The following is a 21,750-nucleotide window of genomic DNA, read 5'->3' as shown; positions in this document are numbered from 1 at the left end:
CTTCTCTGAGTTGGCAGGCTGAGGGGAGACCACTTTATATATGTTAAAGCAATAAAAAAATTGTTTTTCATAATAGGTCCCCTTTAACTATAACTGTTCATGCGAGAAATATATAAACTGACTTTATCTTTAACCACCCTTCACACAACATCCCAGTGTTTTTCCAAGTGATAAAACCTCATCTTTGGTCTCATTTAGTCTGAAGCTCACAGGCAGCACGGTGGCTTAAGGCTGAGTTATGGTTCTGCGTCACACCGACGCAGAGCACACGCCGCAGCCGTGACGCCGTGCTGAACCCTTCAGACTTCTCCGTCAATCCATTTGGTCGCGGTGCAGTACCCCCCGCGGCCACTAGTTAGCGATCTTTTTCTGAATGGTTTATCCGACTTTTTCCGGTCACAGTAAATCAAAGAAATAAGGACAACTATTGTGCAAAAAACCAAAACAAAAAAAATCACATATAAACGAAGAAAAGAGCCCTGGAAGTTCACTACTGCTTCAAACCGGAAACCGGAAATGCTTCGCTTTCAAACGAACCAATCACAGCCCTCTCGGTCTGCGTGTGGTTGGCGTCTCCTCGACGCGTAGTTACAATTTTGGAGAGGTGCACATCAGCGACGGCGCAGGTGACGGCGTGTCCTCTGCGTCGACGAAAACCAGACGCCGTAGGCACGGCGTCATTTTGACGCAGAAGCATAACTGAGCCTTTAGTGGTTAGCACTTGTTGCCTCACAACTAGAAGGTTTCCGGTTTGATTCCCTGGCCCGGCGTGAGTCTTTCTGTGTGGAGTTTGCATGTTCTCCCCGTGCTTGCGTGGTTTCCCTCCCGCTTCCTCCCACAGTCCAAAAACATGCATACTAGGTTAATTGATGATTCTAAATTGCCTGTAGGTGTGAGTGTGTCTGGTTGTTTGTCTCTATAAGAATAAAGCGGGTATAGAAAATGGATAGATGGATAACTGAAGATGTAAAGGGGCAGCCTTGTGCCTCCAACCACTGAGCTGGTCAGTTAAAGACAATGAGCTTTCTTCTTAGACAGCATTATACATCAATGAGAGGGGGGGGTAAAAGTTTGTTTGCTGCTAAAACTTATTTCTCAGAAAGTAATTTAAAAAAAGCCTTTTTTTTCAAGAAAAATTTGACTATTTTAGACTATTTTCGTAGTTATAAGAATTCTTGTCAAGAAAATGTTTCCTACCTCCCGGGCAGAGATTTAGAATTAGGAAAATTGGGCTTTATCCATTGCGGCTGTTTTTGTTATTCATTTGGATGAAAAATCCTTTGATTTATCAGTTTGAACATTGATTGAGTTGTTAACTGTTGTGCTAGTAGCAGTATCATGCTTTGCTTCCAGTGAAATTATAAGATCAAACAAAGATTACATAATAAATGCAGGGAGCAATGTTTATTTTTGCATGTTCACAAACCATTAGTCTGACAATTCAATTTGATTTGTACAGCGTCTAGTACAATACAAATTGTCTCTCAACACTGTTCAGAGACACTGAGCGTGTCCCCTGAGCAAATATTAAAGATTCAATTATGATTTTTAAATACCTGCATATCCTGACCTGTTAGGGCTGTTCCACCGCTCACCCAGACAGCTGGGATACTCGTTGCGACTGGATGAAGCAGGTGTCGAAAATGGATAGGTACTTGTATGCCAGAGACATTGTCCTGAATCGTCTGGAAAGGCCTTCCAAAGGTCTGCCATTGTCCCTACAAAAAAATATGTGGATTTTGCTAAAAAGTGAGAACAGTGCCAGGAAACCAACAAATTTGATTGGACTCAACCCATTCTGCCAAGAAAAGTGGTCAAACATCCCTCAAGATATCCGCCAGAATCTCATTGCCCTTAAAAGTGTCTGGCCAAGGTGAACCTTGCTAAGACTGTCTAGTATAGTGTAGCCTATGCTGCTGTGTCTTACATCCTCTAGGTTGCATGTGAATTGTGGAACCTATGACGATTACAGAAAACCTAAGAGAGATTAAAACATGTGCATTTTCAGTCCACCAGCTGGCCACAATAATCTTACACTTGTCAGAGCAGCTAGGAGCCCTGACTTTTGACGTGCTGCATGCAGTTCGGAGGAAGAAATAACTCAGCTTTTGAATACATTTTTGTAAACTGCATATGTATGCTCATCAGCTGAATGGATACTGACACAAAGTTGAGATGCGCTGCCAAATTTTCCCATTAGAAAACAGCACACTGCTCAGCGGGCTCATAACAACATGCCACAAACTCCTATAGTCTGTTCTCAGTGACACAGGAGATAATTGCTTGTAAAATCTTTCTTGAAAGAAATTGAAAGACTGCCGAATAAGAGCCACATCCATTTGTCGATAGGAGCTTCATTGGAGCACTAACTGTAGATTTGTACAAGTGTTTTGATTAGATAAAGATAGAGTGAAAAATAATAAAATGCTTGAATGATAAAGTTTGAAATCTGCAGGTACTTTAAATAAGTCATTAAAACCCTTAATTGTAATTGTCAGTGACCAGCAAGTGTAACTCTTGTACACAGCTGTCTGATCTTGAGAAAAACGATTTTTCTCCATTTCAGTGTAAGACAAAGTAGGACTAAAAACCGGTTACCATCCGTCCTTTCATCCGGTATCTGGTAACCCGATTATTCCTGTTAAGGCTATTGGGTTGCTGGAGCCTATTTCCAGGGATGCACCCAAAGCAGATACAGTTCTTTCAAAAAAGCTGTGATCCTTCAATTTTCAAAAAAAGCTGTTATCCTCACACCATCGAAAGAATTTCTGCACTTGCATCACAGAAAATACATTTAAAAGAAGACCGTAAGATTAAATGACTTGTTGAAACTGACATCGTTGGCCTCTTTGTGTCTGTTTTTCAGACCGCTCGTATATCCCTGGCTGCAAATCTCTCTGATTTAACCCCTAGCTCATTAGCAGCTCTTCACTCCTCTTGCTTTTTGTTCGGTCACATGGAACATCAGACCTTCCTTGCTCGCCTCGCTCCCTCTTCCACCTTCTCTTCTCCTTGACTTTTTTTCACTCCTGCTACTTTTTCTCCTCTGAGGACGGTGCATGAAGGATACTGGTTCTTGCCCTTTTATCAGTGCGGATCGGTTTTATGCAAAGCAGTGGCAAAAGCAGGATGGGGGGAGGGGGTTTAATTGTGGCAGAAAAACAAAGTGAGCATGAGCGATAATCTCTGGTTTCTTATCTTTTACAATTCATCGCTCAATACTTTAACACAACATGGAAATGCTTATTTCTGAACAAGACTTTAGAGGTTTTGATGTCTTTGGGAAGTAATTTCCCCTCTAGAGGGAAACAAAAAGGAAGCATGACTGGAATGAAGCGTGGACGCCGCCTCCCTTAAGGTTTGCAAGATTAGAAGCAGTGACAGCGAACACATGAGCAGGAATCGCAAGGCCCGGCTGACACAAAGATTAAATTAATTTCCATATTAAACCTCTGGATAAAAATCACTCCTTTTCGTGGTTGATCACACCCAAATTATCATCAGATTAATGACTATGACAGCTGGTATCACATGGGCAAAACAATATTAAACCCTTGCTTCAGTACATGGAAAAATTCAAAGCTACAGGAGTGTGTAATAGTGTGTTAGTGAGGTGCAGCTTCAGTGTCACGCCAGAGACATTAATCTGTGAGTCTGTGTCTGTGTTTGAGGATGATGGGTGACGGTAATCATTGTGGCACTTGATGTTATTTTGTTGCCTCTTTAAAAAATTAAAGAGACATCCAACAATTACTTGAAGGGACAATCCAATCATGAGACGGCTGGTTCAAGTATGTACTTGAGGATTTGTTTCTACAGCATAAGGGCTTAATCAGAAGCAGAACTTAATCATTCAGGAACGGTTAACTGTTATTGTCTGAATTATGGTGAGGAATGAGGAAAATGGGATTATACTTCCAGATTTAATGACATACATTTGAGATTTTAGGAACATTTTGAGATAATGGGGAGTTAAATGGTGATAAAGTCACGTTTCTTTGATTAAAACTGACTGAAACATGATAATCTGCAGCACACAAACAACATTTTGCTGGTCAACAAAATGTGGTTTGATACCAGTGAACCAAAGTGTTCATGTAACCCGATTCTCAACCACACTAAAGAGGAATAACTGCTCAATAAATATTCTGAGACAACTATCTAATGGCAGTTTACTATTGTATCTAGTTACTAAGAAACTATTGGACTGGAGTTGGTATGTCCAAGGAAGAGAAAAAAAACTAACCACTCTTGGGATATCTTCATTTCCAATATTCCAAACACCAAACTCGTTAGTTATAAAGGGAATTTATCACAACCAGATATACGGTTTTACACAGGAAATACAAGGAATCTGCATGAAAAAAAATGTATTTTAACCTTTTGTGAACCAAATGAACTTATCCAGTGTTTTGAATCCTTTCTCCATTCAAAAGAAGCAAAACAAACACAAACACGCCGTAGTCTTTAAATTAAAAGAAGTATTTCTTGGGCAACAACTCCAGAACTTTCCAATGGTTGCTTCTTCAAGCATGGAAAGAAAATATAAGTGCTAGCCAGCGAAAATAAAATAGTATGTGCACATAGAGCTCTATGGAAATTGGGATTTTGGATCTTGATCCAAAAACTCAAGCGCTCCAGGAGACGGAGCAGCCGCTGTCCTTCGCTGCACCTCATACTAGATATCTTCAGGCTATCTTAAGTCATTTATGGCTGGCATGTGTGATAGGCTAAACAAATTGGTGGTTCAAAGGTGACTTTGCCTCATGATTTCTCAATGAAATAGTGGTTATATTCTTTGTTGGACATCCTTTATTTGGCCTCAGAATAAGCCATGCAAGGTATTCTGCTGTTCAGATCTGGATAATTGGAAATGAAAATGTAAAAAAAAATTGCTTGCTACAATTGAATTTCACATTTCTTGTCATCCCCTCATTTTGTTAGGGATTATCTGGCAGGCACAGTCAGTCCTGTTACCAGCAAATGTTGATTATTGTATTTCATGAGGTTGATACAATATTTTCCCCTTGAAAAATCCCTTAGACTGAGTGTAGCCAGCAACAATTCCTGACTTTGGTTGTATTTCCCCCTACATCACCAGAGGCATCATAGATAAATAATATGTACATGCAAAGGTTATGTGAACACCATCTCCAAAACCCAAACTGGTAATTGTAAAGGAAGGATGTGTAATGAAAATGTGCACACTATTTAACCTAAAACAAAATTTAATCTGAACAGTATGCCAGTGCGCTACCCATGAAATTATTTTTTACTGCTTACCCAGGGTCAGGTCATGGGACAAGAATATAAACAGACTTTCTTCTCCAGCTCTTCTGAGGGACTTAGAGGCATTTTCAAGCCAGCCAAGAGAGAGACTATGTTTCCAGCAAGCTCTGGGTCTGCCCTGAGGCTTCCTCCCTGGGATATGTGATTCTTTGGAGTCAAGCCTTTTTCATAAATACACTTATTTAACAAACCGTGCTCTGTGTGTAGACCCGTATCTGTATCTCCCTCCTAATCAATTCTTTGTACGGCTATTTGACTCACTGTAGAGGCTATGTGATCATCAGCTGCAGATAAAGCAGGGGCTGCCAGTCCTGCTTCTGCAGCCCTGATGACCTGATACACTTGTTGACGTCTCGTTATAAATATACATTTTTTATTTCTGCAGGGCTCTTTGCTCCAGTTTTAGAGCGATGGTCACTTCTTTTATTTTTTTTTCATTCAGCAGTATTTGTTTTGTTTGTGTTTCCAGAATGGACATCTCAAAATAAAGCCACAGGGAGCTCACTTTTATATTATGTACAATTTCACGTCTTCTTTGCCATTTCTTTCAGTATCACCCCTATTCAGTTGTGATGTAGACAGCGGGTGGAGTACTCAGCCTGGAATCGGGGCTCATTCAGGTGCTCATAATTTTATGATGATTTGCAATTATAAAAGGAAACTATATATTCACAATACTTTATAAATATAGAGAAAAGAAATCGTATGTGCATGTCCGGGTTTGTGCACATACACAGTATTTATTATGTAATTACAGTGTTTTATGTATCTGGCCCCTGCTCTCTAGACAGCACTGAAACTGATTTTGGTTCATGGTCCATATAGCAGAACACTGCTGCACATTTTAATCATATTATTAATAAAAAAAAGGAAATAAATGTTAGAAAAGAAACAAAAAAGTAATTGTCCATTGGCTCTGTACTATTTCCGTGCATTGTTTTTGATTTATTTGTACTTTCTGGCTTTCCCATTTGTTCTAATTAGCTCTGTCAATCAGGGAAAGGTAACCTGTGTGCTACATCCCAACTGCAAAAACACAATTTAATATCATAATATTATCAGCAGAAAAGCAGATTAAGAAAACAAATTAGAATTTCAATGTCATGATAGAAAATTTAAACAAAGACTAAAGCTCTGTCAAACAGAGTCTTGCAGACTATTTTTCTTTTTGAGAAAACAGGAATGCTGGGGAGGGAGGGTAATGTGGCGTTGTTTGCCAAGCCCTATAAAAGTCCAGAGGAGGAAGTCACTGTTTAAAAGAGTTTAGTTATCACAGGAGAAGATGCCAAGAAGTCCAACTGCAACACCACTGGTGCTGTTTAATATGCAGCAGAGGATGCTCAACAGTGCTTAGTGGACAAAAATGAACATCAACATCCATCAAATTAACTGTTTCTTCCAGCTACCTGAACCCATTAAGTTCTTTAAACAGTGCAGAAATCCAGCTCCTGATCATATTAAAGAAGTGTTCTGGTTTCAAGTGATGTTTCTTCAGTTTGACCCACAGCTGGTTACTTCATCAAACAAATTAATTTCCACTTTCATGTCATGATGCTAGCACTGCACAAAATAAATAAAACAAGGTGATTCGTCTCTTTGCTACAGCAATTTCTAATAAATACGCAAATTGAAAAATGTAAGTAAAAAAACAATAGTTTAAAATAAGATTTACCAAACCTCATGAGCACATGAGCCCTACTAAGATTGACTTCTAATGTACCTTTTGAAGAAGTTTGTTAGTGAGAGTTATTTCTACAAGTATCTTTGAAATGTCAAAATAGAAATAGACCAAATATCTGCAACAGGCAACATCTTTGTTAAAATGATGGTTGGAAAAAGCTTAATAAATCTATATTAGATCAATCTTTCGGTGAGAGAAAATAAATGCAGCCTTTATCAATTTCATCGGTTGCTATTTGATCCCAATATGGCACTTTTCCACTAGTACCTACTCGGCTCTACTCGGCTCTACTCATCTCAAATCGGCTCGACTCAACCTGGCCTAGTTTCTTTTCCATAACAATTCAGCACCTGGAGCAGAAGTAGGCGGGGTTGGAGTGAAGCTGCTGTGACGTACATGTATTTGATTGTGTGATCTAAACGAAGAAGACAACAACACTAAAGATGTAGAACATGGAGGAGATGATATATGTGCTGCTGGGTCTGTGACTTGTGTTCAATATCAAGTTAAAAAATTAGAGTGAGAGAAGCTTCAAGCGGCGACGCTTTTTAATTTTTTTTAGTTTGTCTTGGCGCTGCTGAAAAGTCCGTTGGTAGCCATGAGCAGCTATGAAGTGACAGAGCTCCTGGTGGATCTGGTCGTTCCTCATCATCTACATCCCTTTTTAATTCTCTCCTCAGCCACCAGGTTTATGAACATCTGCACCTCAGAGTTGGATCACCAAACAGAGTTTTGCGCTGCAATTGCCTTGTCGAATAAAATGAACAAGAACGCGCCGTCAGAGTCGCTCTTCAACTGATGTCCACATCCTGACTCAGATGTCTGACTCCAACCCCCTGACCAATCGAGGGGCCTGTAGTGTGATGACGTCAGATACAGCCCGACTCAGCCCGTTTAGAACCTTGGCAGAGTAGTTACAGAAAATGTATCTACTTTGCCGAGTAAAAGCACCAAACCAAGACAAGCCGGGCTGAGTAGGTACTAGTGGAAAAGCCCCATTAGTATCCATCATTTAGTTAAGATGTAATTTATTCTGATATTTAGCTCAAACTTAGCCTAGAAATCTATACGTACCGCTTAGAAATTTGAATTTGCTTAGCAGGTACGTCCAGCTACCATTCGTTGGAGTTAATTGCATATGTCCAAAAGTCATGGGGAGCCAATCAAATCAGTCTATCGCTGAAGAAGGTTTCTGGGCAGGTTAAATACGGTGACAACAAAACGTTGGCGTAATCTGGATGTAAACAGTGTAGACGGCTGCATAAAGAAATAGCTGCTGTTTGAATTGGCTTTGGCACCTACTGATAGAGATTCCTTTAGTCAAAAATTGAACAGAAGACAGATATTTGCTTTTTTGCCATTCAATCTACCAGTTAGCTCCACGGGTAGCTAACCCCACTGGTGTTTGTTGATCCTGGTTTTTGCAGATGAAATGACGAGTCAGGTTGGCCACCAAGGTCTTCCGTGACAGTCTCTCAGGATGAACCCATCTCATTTACAAATGATAATCAGCATTTGTAAACTTGCTCTAAAAATAACTTTAGCTATTCAAGAAGTAATCTGAACATGATCATGTCTGTCTAACGTTAGGTGTACAGTAGCCAGCTGTGTTACACACGGTCCTTGATATGAAAGATCTCAATCGTTGGATTCCATTTTAATTACGTGTCTGTCTCTCATGCTGCATCAAACTCTTCTACACAACTCACTCACTCTCCTGTCCATGTGTCTTCGTCTCTCTTAATACGTCACCTTGTTTGTTGCTCTGATTGGTCGTAGCGCTAAACCAACAAAGGCAGTTTGATAAGCAACCTTTAGTGACGGCCCTTGGATCGGGAGGCCCTGTGGATTGTTTTCAGACCCTACATCTGTCTAGATATGGGTCTGGTCTATCAAGCTAGCTCAAACTACTTTTAACCTGATTTCATGCAAGCATGCTTTGCAGTTTCTTTTTTTTTTTCGCTTAAGAGTTTATTAAGAATAAACTGTTTGGAATAATTGCATAATGAAAAGATCTATTTGGAATAATTGCATTTAAGCTATGCTATCCTTTGCTTAACGTTTAACATATTTTAATATGGCATGAACAGATAGCAATATGTCATGCCACTGAATTTGTCTCCTCCCTGCCCTTCTTTCCACCTTCCACTTCTGACTCAGTCTCAGGCTTGAACAGCAAGTGACTGAGGGTGCCAAGATACTCTGTAAAGAGTTTTACTGAAAAAACAAGGCCGTAAGAGGAATGGTTGGGTTTTAGAGCGTAACTGTTTCAATTAGTCAGGAAATTAAGGGTGATTTACTGCTGTTAGCATTTTGCTCACAAGCAGTGGCGTAAAATTGTGGCTTTGTACGTCTGCCTGCTTGACAAAATGTAAATGTCTGCAGATGTGCAAAGGAACTGAGAGCGAAGACCCTCAGTTCCTTAGGTGACTTGCCTATCCCTTAGCGCCTTGCAAGGGGTTAAGTTTTGCTTATCAGTAAATATACCAAGTGTTAAAATAGGTTTGTGGGAGTTTAGCCAAACAAGATAGATTTATGATAAAATAAGTATATTACTAGCCTAAAAATAACATTAGTTTAGAACAGATTACCCAAAACATATATTTACATGGTGTATCTCTGTCAGTACATCAGCATTGGTGATATAAAGGATTTCACATTTTTGACAGAATTGAAGATGATGCTCTAAATGTTAAATATCCATGCAGGTAAAACTTACTGCTGTGATGCTGCTTTAAGCTAAAAGGGTATAGTTTTACACATAAAAGCTGTGAAACCCAGGCATGGTTACAGATTGATTAAAAATGAATAAATAAATCGTGGGATTGAGGCTTTGCAGGCAGCCACATGAAAGAAACTGTCAGTGAGAGTCGGATGCCCAATAAGGACTTTTATCTGCCTTATCCAAACAGCATGTTATAATCAAATCATCTTTAAAAAATGTAAGAAAAGGTTAACCTTACCACAGCAATGGTCACTTAAACCAGATCCTTCTGGGCAATGCTTCAACAATGTCCCGTCTCATGTGTACACATTGGCCAACTAGTCATCTTCGCCCCCTGTGTCAGTGACTAAATACCGGGTCGGAAGCCAGAAGGCTGCTCTTCACTTTGATGATGACTCGCTGTGTCAGGGTGCCTTTGATCCTCTCCCCAGCTTTGTGAATACAGAATGCACTTTGATTGATGCTCTGCACATTATGGTCGTTTGAGAGTTGGCAGAGGAGAAAAAGACATGCCTGTCATGTTGAAAAGCCCCTTGTCTCTGCTGCTGAGGGCCAAATTGCAGGAAAGCCCTTTTGTGGTGCTTTTCAACATCTAAATCTACTGTTATGAAAAAAAACTGTTATGGGAGCCTAAAACTTCACAGCAGCTAGCGATCTAGCCTCTGTCATCTGTAGTGTGTTTGATTTGATTTCTGCAGTATTTGACTCATGCGCACAGCTTTTTAAAAGCCCAGTCTGCCCAAATACGGATTGGGTTAGTAAAAGTCTGAAATGAATCTTCAACGCTTATCAAATACTCATGTAAATCTGACATGACAGAGGATATTGCCGATCAACCTCAGTCAAAGATATAACAAATCAATGATATAAGCTTAGCAGGCACCACAAAATGCAGCTGTCATCTTGATTGGGATCCTCCTCAGTATTCAAATCCTGTGCAATCGTCTACGAACCAACAGTTATATTTGCACAGGGATAAGAAAAATGAGAATGCAATCCTAGAGCAGATAGCACAAAGCAAACCCTGTGCATTGTGTCTGTGACTTATTAAGGCATGTGTAAGGCAAGTGTTTGTTGGACTGCAGAAAATAGGTGGAGAGGACTAAATGTGGAAAAGATGTCAATAAAATGCAAAAATACATGTGCTTAGAATTCCATTTCATCATCGGAGCGATCCCATTAGATGCATTAGAAATTCACCGTGAATAATACATAGACAAGGCAAAGCCCCGTCTGCTGAGGCTTCGGCCTCACACCTTCGCCGGTGCAGCTGCAGAAATCGAGCAGATGTTCTGGTGATTGGTCCAGAAACATGAGATATCTTTCAACATACTTTCAAAGATCTGACGATAAAACGCCTTGCGTGATATAGTCGGTACTGGAAAGCTTCTATCAGCATGTGGTGAGGGAACATTATCGCGCTGTGAAAGATGGGACAAAAATGTGAGCGGCTGATTACAATCCTGTCAGAAAGCTCTCGGGCAGGACCAGCTGAATGTTTCTGAAAGCTGTCATGCACACGCACACGCACACGCACACGCACACACACACACACACACACACACACACACACACACACACACACACACACACACACACACACACACACTCACAAACACACAGTGTGGATGTGAGTTAAGTTTCTGTGTATATTACATTTGTCCAGCTGAGCTGGGCTGTACTCCGTGTACTGGGGAAAATTCTGAGCAATCTGCCACCTCTCCCATAACTGGCCAAGCACTGAGTGTACAGTAACACAAAGGACAGCGCAGAACACCTACTGAGATGATGAAGATGGCTGGCAGCCAGAGATGACATATGGTTCCTTTCCTGTCCCTTAATGAAGACGAGCCGACATAAATATCAGACAAAATGGCTCACTTTGGAGACCTGCGCTGTCCTTCTGCAGTGTTTCTGACACTGACGTAAACATTTGATCATCCTTGGCATTCGGAAGCTGGAGAAGAAAAAAGTGGAAGTGCGAAGAGTAAACACACTGGGGGATGTAATAAAATACATATAATGCATAACAATATGTTTGCCCAAAAGCGTAAACATCTCCGTCTTCTTTGAAGCCTGTAGGTAACAGAGCGTACAGTCCACATTTGTAGGATGAAATGGTTTTGCTGCTGTAAACAAGCTCACAGCCCTCACAAGGTTTATGAAACATCAGAACACCTCTGTGTTTGTCTCGGACCTTGAAAGACTTCCCTACGCTCAGACTCCGAGCCTTGAACATCAGGAATTGAAATGAAAACTGTTTCATACTCACGTTCAAAAGCAGCACCTGAAAACGGCACAGTTTAGATGAAGTTAGACTGTTTTGATTTTCTTTCTGAGAGTCCTCTGCTAAATTGTTGTGATGCAATGTCTACTGACGCTCTTGTTCTTTGTCCAAAACTGTTCACATCCACTGCTTTTTGAACAAATTGAAATAAAAAAAACGATATTTCAGTGATATAATTTTCTGTCCGACATCCGTCGTCTGTTTGATTCATGTGGAAGCATGTCCTCAGCTAGGGAGGTCAACTGTTAAAGCGACTCCCTGACACCGAAGCCCTGGCTTCTCAAAGAGATAATGGCCTGTACTGCAGACACAATAGCCTCCCTCGGTGAAGAAATGCGGTCTTGCCGGTTCACAGCCCTCCACGCTGGATATTTATAGCGCCTCATAATTAATACACTGTAATTGAAGTGTGTAAAGGGAAGCTCACAAAGTGCCATACTCAGAGGCAGCTGCACTTACAGGGGGGGGGGGGATAAACAAAAAAAACAATGTGAAACGAAAGTCATCCTCAATTTCATGAAGAGTCAGCCCAAATGTAAGATGGTCAGGCTGCCTACTCCAATACATCATATTATTAAGCTTTACTGATCAATATGCAGCCCGCCTCCTTCCCGTCCTACCAACTGTCTCTCAGCATTACACACGACGTTAAAAGCATATTAACCAGCAGTGGCCCAGCAACATGTTTCTGGCAACAGGAAGACAACTTCAGAATAAAGTGAAAGAACCTTATTTCAAAATAACCAGCTGGACACATTCAGATGCTTAAAAGAAAGAAAAGAAAACATACGAAGGAAACAGACCGTAAACTCTGTGTGTCAAAATTAACTGTGAGATTGAGATAACAGAATAAAAAAAGAGAGGATTTGGAGACATTTTTATTAAAAACTTCAGTCAGCTTGTAGGTCCTCACTTTGCCCTCTCGTCTTAGACACTTTCACAGAGAGATCAGTGTTACGATACACTGGAGATAATGATCTCACAGAGGAGCAACACTCCCGCCTGTGTGTGCTGTCACCAGGCAGTGCCAGCGTCACTTTGTCTGTCTCTGCCGGATGCTACAGCTTCATCTCCAGCTTGCTTGTCCCCTGGCTAAGCGTTGTGATAGCAGGCTCGGACACCTCCGGTTGACGACCCCTGGGCCGTCTCTCATTGTCTCCCTGACTGATTACATCCATGTGCATGGAGTTTGCAGCCGTACTCGCTCCCTTGTTACACCTTTTCACATTGCCCACAGCCTTCATTTCACCTCCTCATGGAGTCATCTTTGTTACTACCTAAGCCGTCTCTGTTCTTTCACACCGCACAGCAGGCTGTAATAAAGGCACGACATAAGGCAGAGAGCTGCTGTCTCTTTTGGAGCTTCTGTTGTGTGTTTCTGTTTTTGTAGACTATTGTTTCAGTTTCTCTTTTGCTGTCTGCTCTTAGGATGCGGCAAAACAATTTTCCATTTATATATAATCATCATGACTCACCATCCCATCTGGTTTAATTTCTCAACTTCAAATGAAGTACTGTATAAAACATCGTTAAAACTTAACATCTAACACACTGTATATAAACTGATGAATCAGGTGTTTGTATATGTAAAAGTCACAAATGTGTTCATTGTGTTCATTAAAGAAACTGAAATGACTTTTAACTGACAAAATTAATAATAAATAATAACTGACTGATAAAAATCTATTAAGACATTGTTTTTGAATTGCACTTCCATGGAATCAATATAAGATAAAAATAAATAAAAAAACTAATGAAACTGGCTTTGACAACTGTGTTTCTAGACTGCATGTTTCAGCTTTTTTCAACAGATGTTGAAAAGGATTTTAGATCATAGAAGGCCACTTTAGAATAGTCCAATGTTTTGTTCTTAGTTGTTCTCAGGCTTTTCTTAGACGTGTGTTCTGGGTCGCTATCCTATTGGAGGACCTATTGCCTACAGCTGAGGCCAAGCTTTCTGACACCGGGCAGCACATTTGGCTCCAGAATGCCTCGATAGTCTTGAGATTTTATTGCACCTGCACCTTATCCCTCTTAGCTTATAGACACCCTGTACCAGAATCAGCACTTAGGTACAGGCTTTTTTTTTCCTCCCATTTTTTAATGATTCATTCTTGTGGCTGAACAAAAAGCTGATGTGACTCCCCAATATGCTCCAGTTTTCTCTCATTGGACAATGACATTGTCAAAGTGCACTTTGACAAATTCCAGTCTTTTTTATGATTTAATTTTAACAGTGACTTTTATTATTGGATTTTCATTCACATTTACAGTAGTAGGATACATTAAAGCTTAAGTGTTGTTTTACTTTTGTTTCCTTGTTGATGATGTTTTTAAATGTACCGCTGGGAGCTAAAACAGTTGCATAAAGAATAATTCTGACTGTGCTCATCCAATCTCATACCAGTGGTGTTTCATTACACAACTTTCAAATACTCTATGAACAGTATTTAAAAGTGTTTAATCCTCGGGTGATCTTCAATTTAGAGTTATAAGTGCATTATACTGTAAATGCTGCACAGATCCAAAACAGGCATAAACTGTTAATGATGTCATCTCTGATTTAAACACTCATCAGCGTTTATCAGCCTCCCGTTTTGTTGCTCACACCAAATCTTGACATTTGGGATCTGTGCTTCCCAGCTGAAATCATAATTCCTTAGAGGTTTCTAAAATCCAAATTAGCACTCTCATATTAACACGCCAACTGTAATCTGCTCATTAGAGGAACAGTCGTTGTCGTTTTTGATAATTAATGGCATTTTGTTGGCGATGCGAGGTACTGTATACGTGGGAGTAGTTCTTCATATAGCATGCTAATGATCCAAAGCAATCATCTAATCAGTCAATTAATCACCATCTTACATGAATTTAATCTCTCTTTTCTGCATTGTTCTGCATAATGGGTTTTGAACATTCAAATCCATGCTTGCATTACAAATCCATCCTGTCTCATTCTGGTGACACACTCTCCTGGGCTTTAAGGTGCTATTAGATAACAGGTTATTTTCCTTCTCCGGCACACAAGAGCATCACTTGAAATCGTTGCAAGGAGCTGTTACCTGCCGGTACAAAAGGTAGTCTATGTTTTTGGAGAATGCCGTTTTCTCCTCCAAAAAGAACCCCTCCAAACTCTCCGGATAAAATTCAAAAGGCCAATTTAGACTTCACACAACAAGTCTGAGAACAAACTCATGTTTATTTATCACATACTTAAATCTCTGGTATCTTGAGCTCAGTTAGTCATGATGAAAGTGGAATGGAAGTCTCGGGATAACAAAAGAAAACATAGTGGAGGAGCGATTCGCAATGGGTGTTTAGATTGGCTTCAATGAATGCCACAATGAAAGCAATCAATATCACTAAAAGGTTTGCAATTGTTTTGCCAAAACATTTAGAAAGTTGTGAGGGTAGAAAATTAAGCTGTGACCTTCAGTTGTTCAGCAGTGCTGATGACAAATTTAGGCTCGTGACTTTTGCTTTGTCGCTTCTCGTTGTCAGCATCGCACACAACTTTCTATTGATTTATGAAGAGGAAACTTATTATAACTAAGGGCTGATAATGAGAGAAAACTCCCTGGAGAGGACAACTATATGAACAAAATGCAATTATTTATTTTTGCACATTCAGTGGTCATTTAAAATAAGGGAAACCTTGCTTGAGTGCATTGATGGACGATGGACCCGACCTGAGATTTTGGAGCTACATGTAGAAACGGAAGGGAGCTAAAAGAAGTCTTCAAAATGTAGGTCTGACGTGTGCTGGAGATGTTTGGGTCAAGATCAAAGAAATTGTGGAAACATTAAAAGTTATCCAAAGCCTGTGTATTTTGTAATATTGTCCTGTTTTTTCTGGGTTTATTATTACTATATGGCAGTAGGAATAACTGATACAGGGATACAAGACAGTGCACTTACAAGATTTTACTGTTGTCAGCTTTGCACATTACCACTTGTCAGATTTTATTATCTAATCTCACACATATGGTGCATCCTTTTACAGCCCTCCAATAACCAACCCCATCACATTAGAAATTTCAAAATAACCCCTGGATAAACCATGTGACATGTTACATGTCAATTTCTGGCACTGCAAGAACATTGTCCTACTTTGCTTGTAAGACCACTGTAACCACCAGTTCTTTTGCATCTTTTTTTTTCTTTAACAAACAAATCTTTAGCCCCATCCTGGTAGGAAGAGGTTTTAATCAACGTCTGCAAATGGACTGACTTCGGTCTTTAGTTTACTTTTAACTGTGCTGTCAATGAAGCTTTACACTTTACTTGCTCAGTGAGCTCTGTAGGGTCTGAGATATATGACCATTGTTTTTTTCGTTTGTTTGTTTTCTTTCTGTATTTCTGTGAGCATCGCACTCTCTGACCTTGGGGAAAACTGTCTGAGATGTCCGCTTCAGGCAAGATCTCTTGAAAGATTTCCAGACAATAATATTTACTGTAAAAAATTGAATTCCCAAATTGTTTGGAAATTATTCTATAACCTTTTTTGGATTTATGTACAGTACGACAACAATTACTTCTCTGAGACTGTTCATTGTCTCTTCTTACTGATATTGTGTTAACACCATAAACTGTAGAAGAAGAACTGGACAAACCCTGTATGACGATACCCATTAGTTTTATGAAGAGTGCTTCTGAAGCCTCCCTTTACTCACACTTTGTGACACTATGTTACAAATAGGTGGAAGGAGCAGGCCTGGGAAGCTGGCCGGAAGACATCTACTTAATTTCAGTCACAAGTAGTTATTTTAGCTTGGTTAGCTAGCTTATGCTAACTTGTGATGCAAATTAATATTACTTCAGAATTATTCTGATCGAATCAGTTCAAACATCCACCCAGAAGTCAGAATGCTGCCGGTTGATTAATGTACACCTGAATGTTTTATACTTGCAAACTTAACATGTCACGAAAATCTACTTTTATGGAGGTCTGCACACCTGCTGATGATCAGTTCATCACCTGGCTGTGAATCATCAGCCTGGTGATGACAACTAGCGATACCTTGCCGAAACTTCCCTTCTTAAATCCTCTGGATTTAGGGGTACTTCATATTTCTCATCATAATTTTTCGTTTTGGCTTCAGTTGTGTTGAATAAATGATGGTATGATGAAAAAATGTATGTTGTTATTGATCTGAGAGTGTATTTGCCTAATAGTAAACCCCTGGATATCAGAATATTCTGTTTTAGAAACCAGAAACAGTAGGATTAAAAGAGGGGGATCTAACTTTTGTCCATGATTTTATTACATTCGGTCTGTGTCAGTGCATTAAGTAAATCACCGCATTGCTCTCTTTCTAGAGTGGGAGAATATATTTAAAATTCTGCATTACAGAAGTTTTGAAAGTGACTTGCGTTGTCTGACTTTGTCCTTAGGCCCGCTGCCAGAGATTTTTATGTCATAAACTCACATCTTGATTTGAAAGGTACCTGACCTGACAGAAACACAAATGTGATTAATACGTGCTCAGCCTGAAAGATGAAAATTGGACGAGACTAAGTGACTGAAAAATTCTGGTGTTTGCTAATATGGAGCTCGCAAACCTTGAACCACAGGAGAAGTTTCTGCTTAATTAACACATTTAACTTTCTTTTCCCCAGCCACACGTTCTGACTATGCTAATATTTAAACATGCTGTTTTATTTATGGATGAGGTCAGTGCACAAGGTGGGCCCCTGCTGGCCAGTTAAGCACTGGGCATCTGTCCACATTTTTTGTTGTTGTTATAATTATGTATTTTCGGCCTCCTCAAATTCTCCCTGTCACACACTTCAACACACATCAGCTCAAATACTAAACAGGTCAAAAGAGGAAAAACTTGAAACGTAATTCAGCTGAAGTAGATTTGCTGATTCTTAAACACTGAGCCATTCTTGCAGATGCACCGCAAAAGAACTTCCACTAAAATTGCCTTATAGCCACTTAGTATTAATCCTTCTCTATACATGATGGTATCATCAGTTTGGAAACTGGACCAGGCTGTCTCAAAATATGTGGAGGAAATGAACACTTGACCGTCATTTATCCCATTTACCCCTCAGCTAAGACGGAAATGTGGTGCCAAGAAATAAAGGAAGGAAAAAGAAAAAGAGCAGATTAGTTAACCACTATATGAGACTTTAATACTGGTTTCTACGAGTTTTTGCAATAAATCCTCTATTAATAAAAGAGCCGAAATTAAAATATGGTGCATTAGGCTAAATATATTAGCAGTGCCACTGGAGCACATTAAGCCATGCATTCGGATGTCACGTGATGCACTACAGACAATTGAGAGGTAATGACATCCTGAAGCAGTCTTATGTAGGCAATATGTTCTGTCCCATCAATAGTGAAACAGGCTGCATTTGAGAAGAGCTGACACATTACTCAGGTCCTCATATGTGGAGGGCCGTTGGCAATGAAACTGTGTTATATGGCCAAGTAGTGCTGACAGGTTTCTTTCTCCATCTCCATCCCCTCCCCCTGTCTCCCCTCTTTATTTATCTCTCCTCTAGGCTGTTGAGGGGCTGGCATGTGGCAGGAGGAGGGAGAAAGGATGGATCTTCAGCCCAGCGTAAGAGCCTACCCCGAGGAAGCCGGCATCAGACGCGAGGCCTCACAGGCCGTTGACCTGCTGTCTCCGTGATTTATGGCGGCTAGGGGGCTCTGGCCACTGCAGACTTCTCTCCCTTCTCTCCTCCATTTCTCTTCACACTCTCTGCAGGACTGCAAGCATCCGCACGCACTGCACCACCGTCTGCAGGAGTATCCGAAGAGGGATCCCTTGCCCATGCCGAGCTGCAGCACACGCACCGATACATCCACTTCTTTCTACTCTGTCTCGTCTAAAAATAAACACCTCCATAAACGTTCCTACACTGCGGCACTCTGTCCGACCCTCCCGTCACAACTCCGTTAAGGCAAAGCATCCTCCATTTGACTGCACGTGGATTACAATCATTCATGGTATGTCGGGTGTGGAGTCCTCAGCTGGATCAATGGAAGTGCGCTGAGTGACAAGATGATGCTCCTGTTTTTACATGGCCTGAGAGAAATCAGCAGCCAGCATCTCTCCATACATGGCTCTGCTTCCAGACTGAAATAGTCATCCTCCACGAACTATTAGAGCAGTGACTGAAAGCGTTGTTTTAGTATTGGACACATTAAGAGGCATAGCTCCTTTGCACACATAATCTTTTGGATCTATTCCTCTTCTACCTTCAAGGCGTGGTGTGTACGAAGGACACATTTCCTTCTGGTCCATTTTTACATTTGATAGGTGTACCCTGATAGCAAGAGTCAAAAGTTCCCCTCGCCATGGTGTTGCCGCCCCCAGACAAACGTCACGTTTGCCTGACAACCATCGTCATCATGACCAGCATGGCATTCATGGACGCCTACCTGGTGGAGCAAAACCAGGGTCCCAGGAAGATTGGTGTGTGTATTATAGTGCTGGTGGGGGATGTTTGCTTCCTCATCGTGCTTCGGTACGTGGCGGTGTGGGTTGGTGCTGAGGTGCGTACGGCCAGACGAGGATATGCCATGATCCTGTGGTTTCTGTATATATTTGTCCTGGAGATCAAACTCTACTTTGTCTTCCAGAATTGCAAAGCTGACAGGAAAAGTCTGGAGACAGTGGCACGCAAGGCTTTGACGTTACTGTTATCGGTGTGTGTGCCAGGTTTATATTTGGTTTTAGTGGCTCTGGATAGTATGGAATATGTGAGAACTTTCCGCAAGAAAGAGGACATGAGGAGTCGTCTGTTCTGGGTGGCTCTGGACCTGCTGGACCTGCTGGATATCCAAGCCAACCTTTGGGAACCCCAGCGGACAGGCCTGCCCATCTGGGCGGAGGGCCTCATGTTCTTCTACTGCTACATCCTGCTGCTCATCCTGCCCTGCGTGTCCCTCAGTGAAATCAGCATGCAGGGGGAGCACATGTCACCTCAGAAGATGATGCTGTACCCGGTCCTTAGCCTGGTCACCATTAACGTGGTCACCATCCTCATACGTGGCGTAAACATGGTGCTGTTTCAGGACAGCCGTGTTTCCACCATCTTTGTCGGAAAGAACGTGGTGGCCATCGCCACGAAAGCGTCCACTTTCCTGGAGTATCGCAAACAGGTGAAAGAGTTCCCCCATCCGCAGAATGCAATGGCGCTGGAGCTGCAGCAGAATTCTGTCAGCCACACGCAACCGCTGCCCAACGCCACCAGTTTGCCACATGAACCTTCGCCAGCGCAGGATGTTATTGACACATGACCGTCAGCGCTGCACTCGGCGCCATCAGAGACTGAGTGAGAGCAGAGAAGGACAGGGAATACAGGAGTCAGCTGCTCTCGTCAAGCTCACGTGAACTGCTGGGAAACCACCTAAGAGATTTTTAGCATTACCTGCCTGTCAGAATACACTGTAAACCTATATTTGACTCTGAGAGCAGTCAAAGTCAAAAGAAAGGTTTTTAATTGTGCTGTTGTGTTTTTAATTGTTTCAAATGTTTTAAAAGTACAAACTTTACTAAGAGACAATCTTCAAACTGTGCAGCCCAGTGACATTTTGATGTTTAAAATGGAAAGCTTATTCCCCTACAGTGAGTTGCTTGTATTTTTTTCTTAAAGGTCCTTTTTTTTTTTTTTTGACAGTTTGGGGCATTTCCTTTGATTTCCAGCACCAAAGGACACACCAGTCAGCGTGAAGCAATGATGGAGGGGAGGTGACAAGAGTCAGTTAAATGTCTGCTCTTCACCATGCGCTTCAGCAAAGTTGGTGGCTCCAATGTTTTGGTCTTTTTTTCCCCTGCTGAGAGAACGGAGCTCTGTGAAAGCTGCTGCCTCGGTCACTGTGAGGTTTTACAATCACAGCTCTGATGAAAGCAGCAGCACTACACCATGCACTGCAGGCGAGCGTTTTACTGTGTGTTTGTGCGCGTGTGTGTGCAGGCACGCAAATCTATGTATGTATGTGTGTGTGCTCGAATGCACATGAGGTTTAGGTTAATTCAGCTTGTTTTGGAGCAGATGCAAGAGCTCAACGGCTGTTGTGATCTGCAAATGAGACAAAATATGTAGATGTCATAATGATAACGATATGATGGGATGAAGATGCTTTCTGTTTTTGTTTCCTGTACTGTACATTCCTCCAAACAAATTCAAGCTTTGAAGTTTAAGAATGCAGAGATCAAGAAACACCTTGACAAAAAAAGAAAAACAACTAAACTAAATACAATAATTGAATAAAATTGGAAAATTATCACCATCATCATTATTATGATTATGATTATTATTATTATTATTATTACTATTATGTACATTCTTTACATGTTGGAGGCTAAAGTCGTTTTAATAAAAATATAAATAAAAAAAACGATACTGACAACTTAGTTTTTTTTTCCATATAATTTACAAATATGATAAGAGTTATCATTTTTACTTACCTTAAGAGTCATTTCCTGTTCCAACAGCAAAACAAATGCAGGGTTTGTTTTACATTTAAGTGAACAGCAAATGCAAAAATAAATATTCTTTTCTTGTGATCCTGTATTTCTATCATAGACTGTATGAAGAGAACACGCCCGCCGTGACATCACCCATACGTTTTCAGATCTCTGGTTGACGGCATATTGAAAGAAGCCGACACTGCACAACTACAGTTTTGTCCCTTTTTTTTTTTTTAAGAAAAGAAAAAAACCTCACTACAGTTACCATAAGCTAGACATTTCCGCTTAGCTTAGCTACAGTTAACGTTTGTTACATTACATTCATTGAAGG

General features: G+C 40.8%; 1 protein-coding gene across 1 annotated transcript in view; it reads left to right on the top strand.

The window, feature by feature from the left end:
- tmem121ab (transmembrane protein 121Ab) overlaps positions 1 to 21,226 on the top strand; it is a 65,960-nt gene extending 44,734 nt beyond the window's left edge. Inside the window, exon 3 of the mRNA XM_061746943.1 lies at positions 18,499 to 21,226. Within this exon, the coding sequence (XP_061602927.1) occupies positions 19,301 to 20,245 (945 nt within the window). The 5' untranslated portion in view covers positions 18,499 to 19,300 and the 3' untranslated portion in view covers positions 20,246 to 21,226. The remainder of the gene's footprint in view (positions 1 to 18,498) is intronic.
- The last annotated feature ends 524 nt before the right edge of the window (positions 21,227 to 21,750 follow it).

This window comes from Cololabis saira, chromosome 18, assembly GCF_033807715.1.
Source record: "Cololabis saira isolate AMF1-May2022 chromosome 18, fColSai1.1, whole genome shotgun sequence".
In the NCBI taxonomy this organism is placed as follows: domain Eukaryota; kingdom Metazoa; phylum Chordata; class Actinopteri; order Beloniformes; family Belonidae; genus Cololabis; species Cololabis saira.
This window is presented reverse-complemented; position numbering and strand designations above follow the sequence as displayed.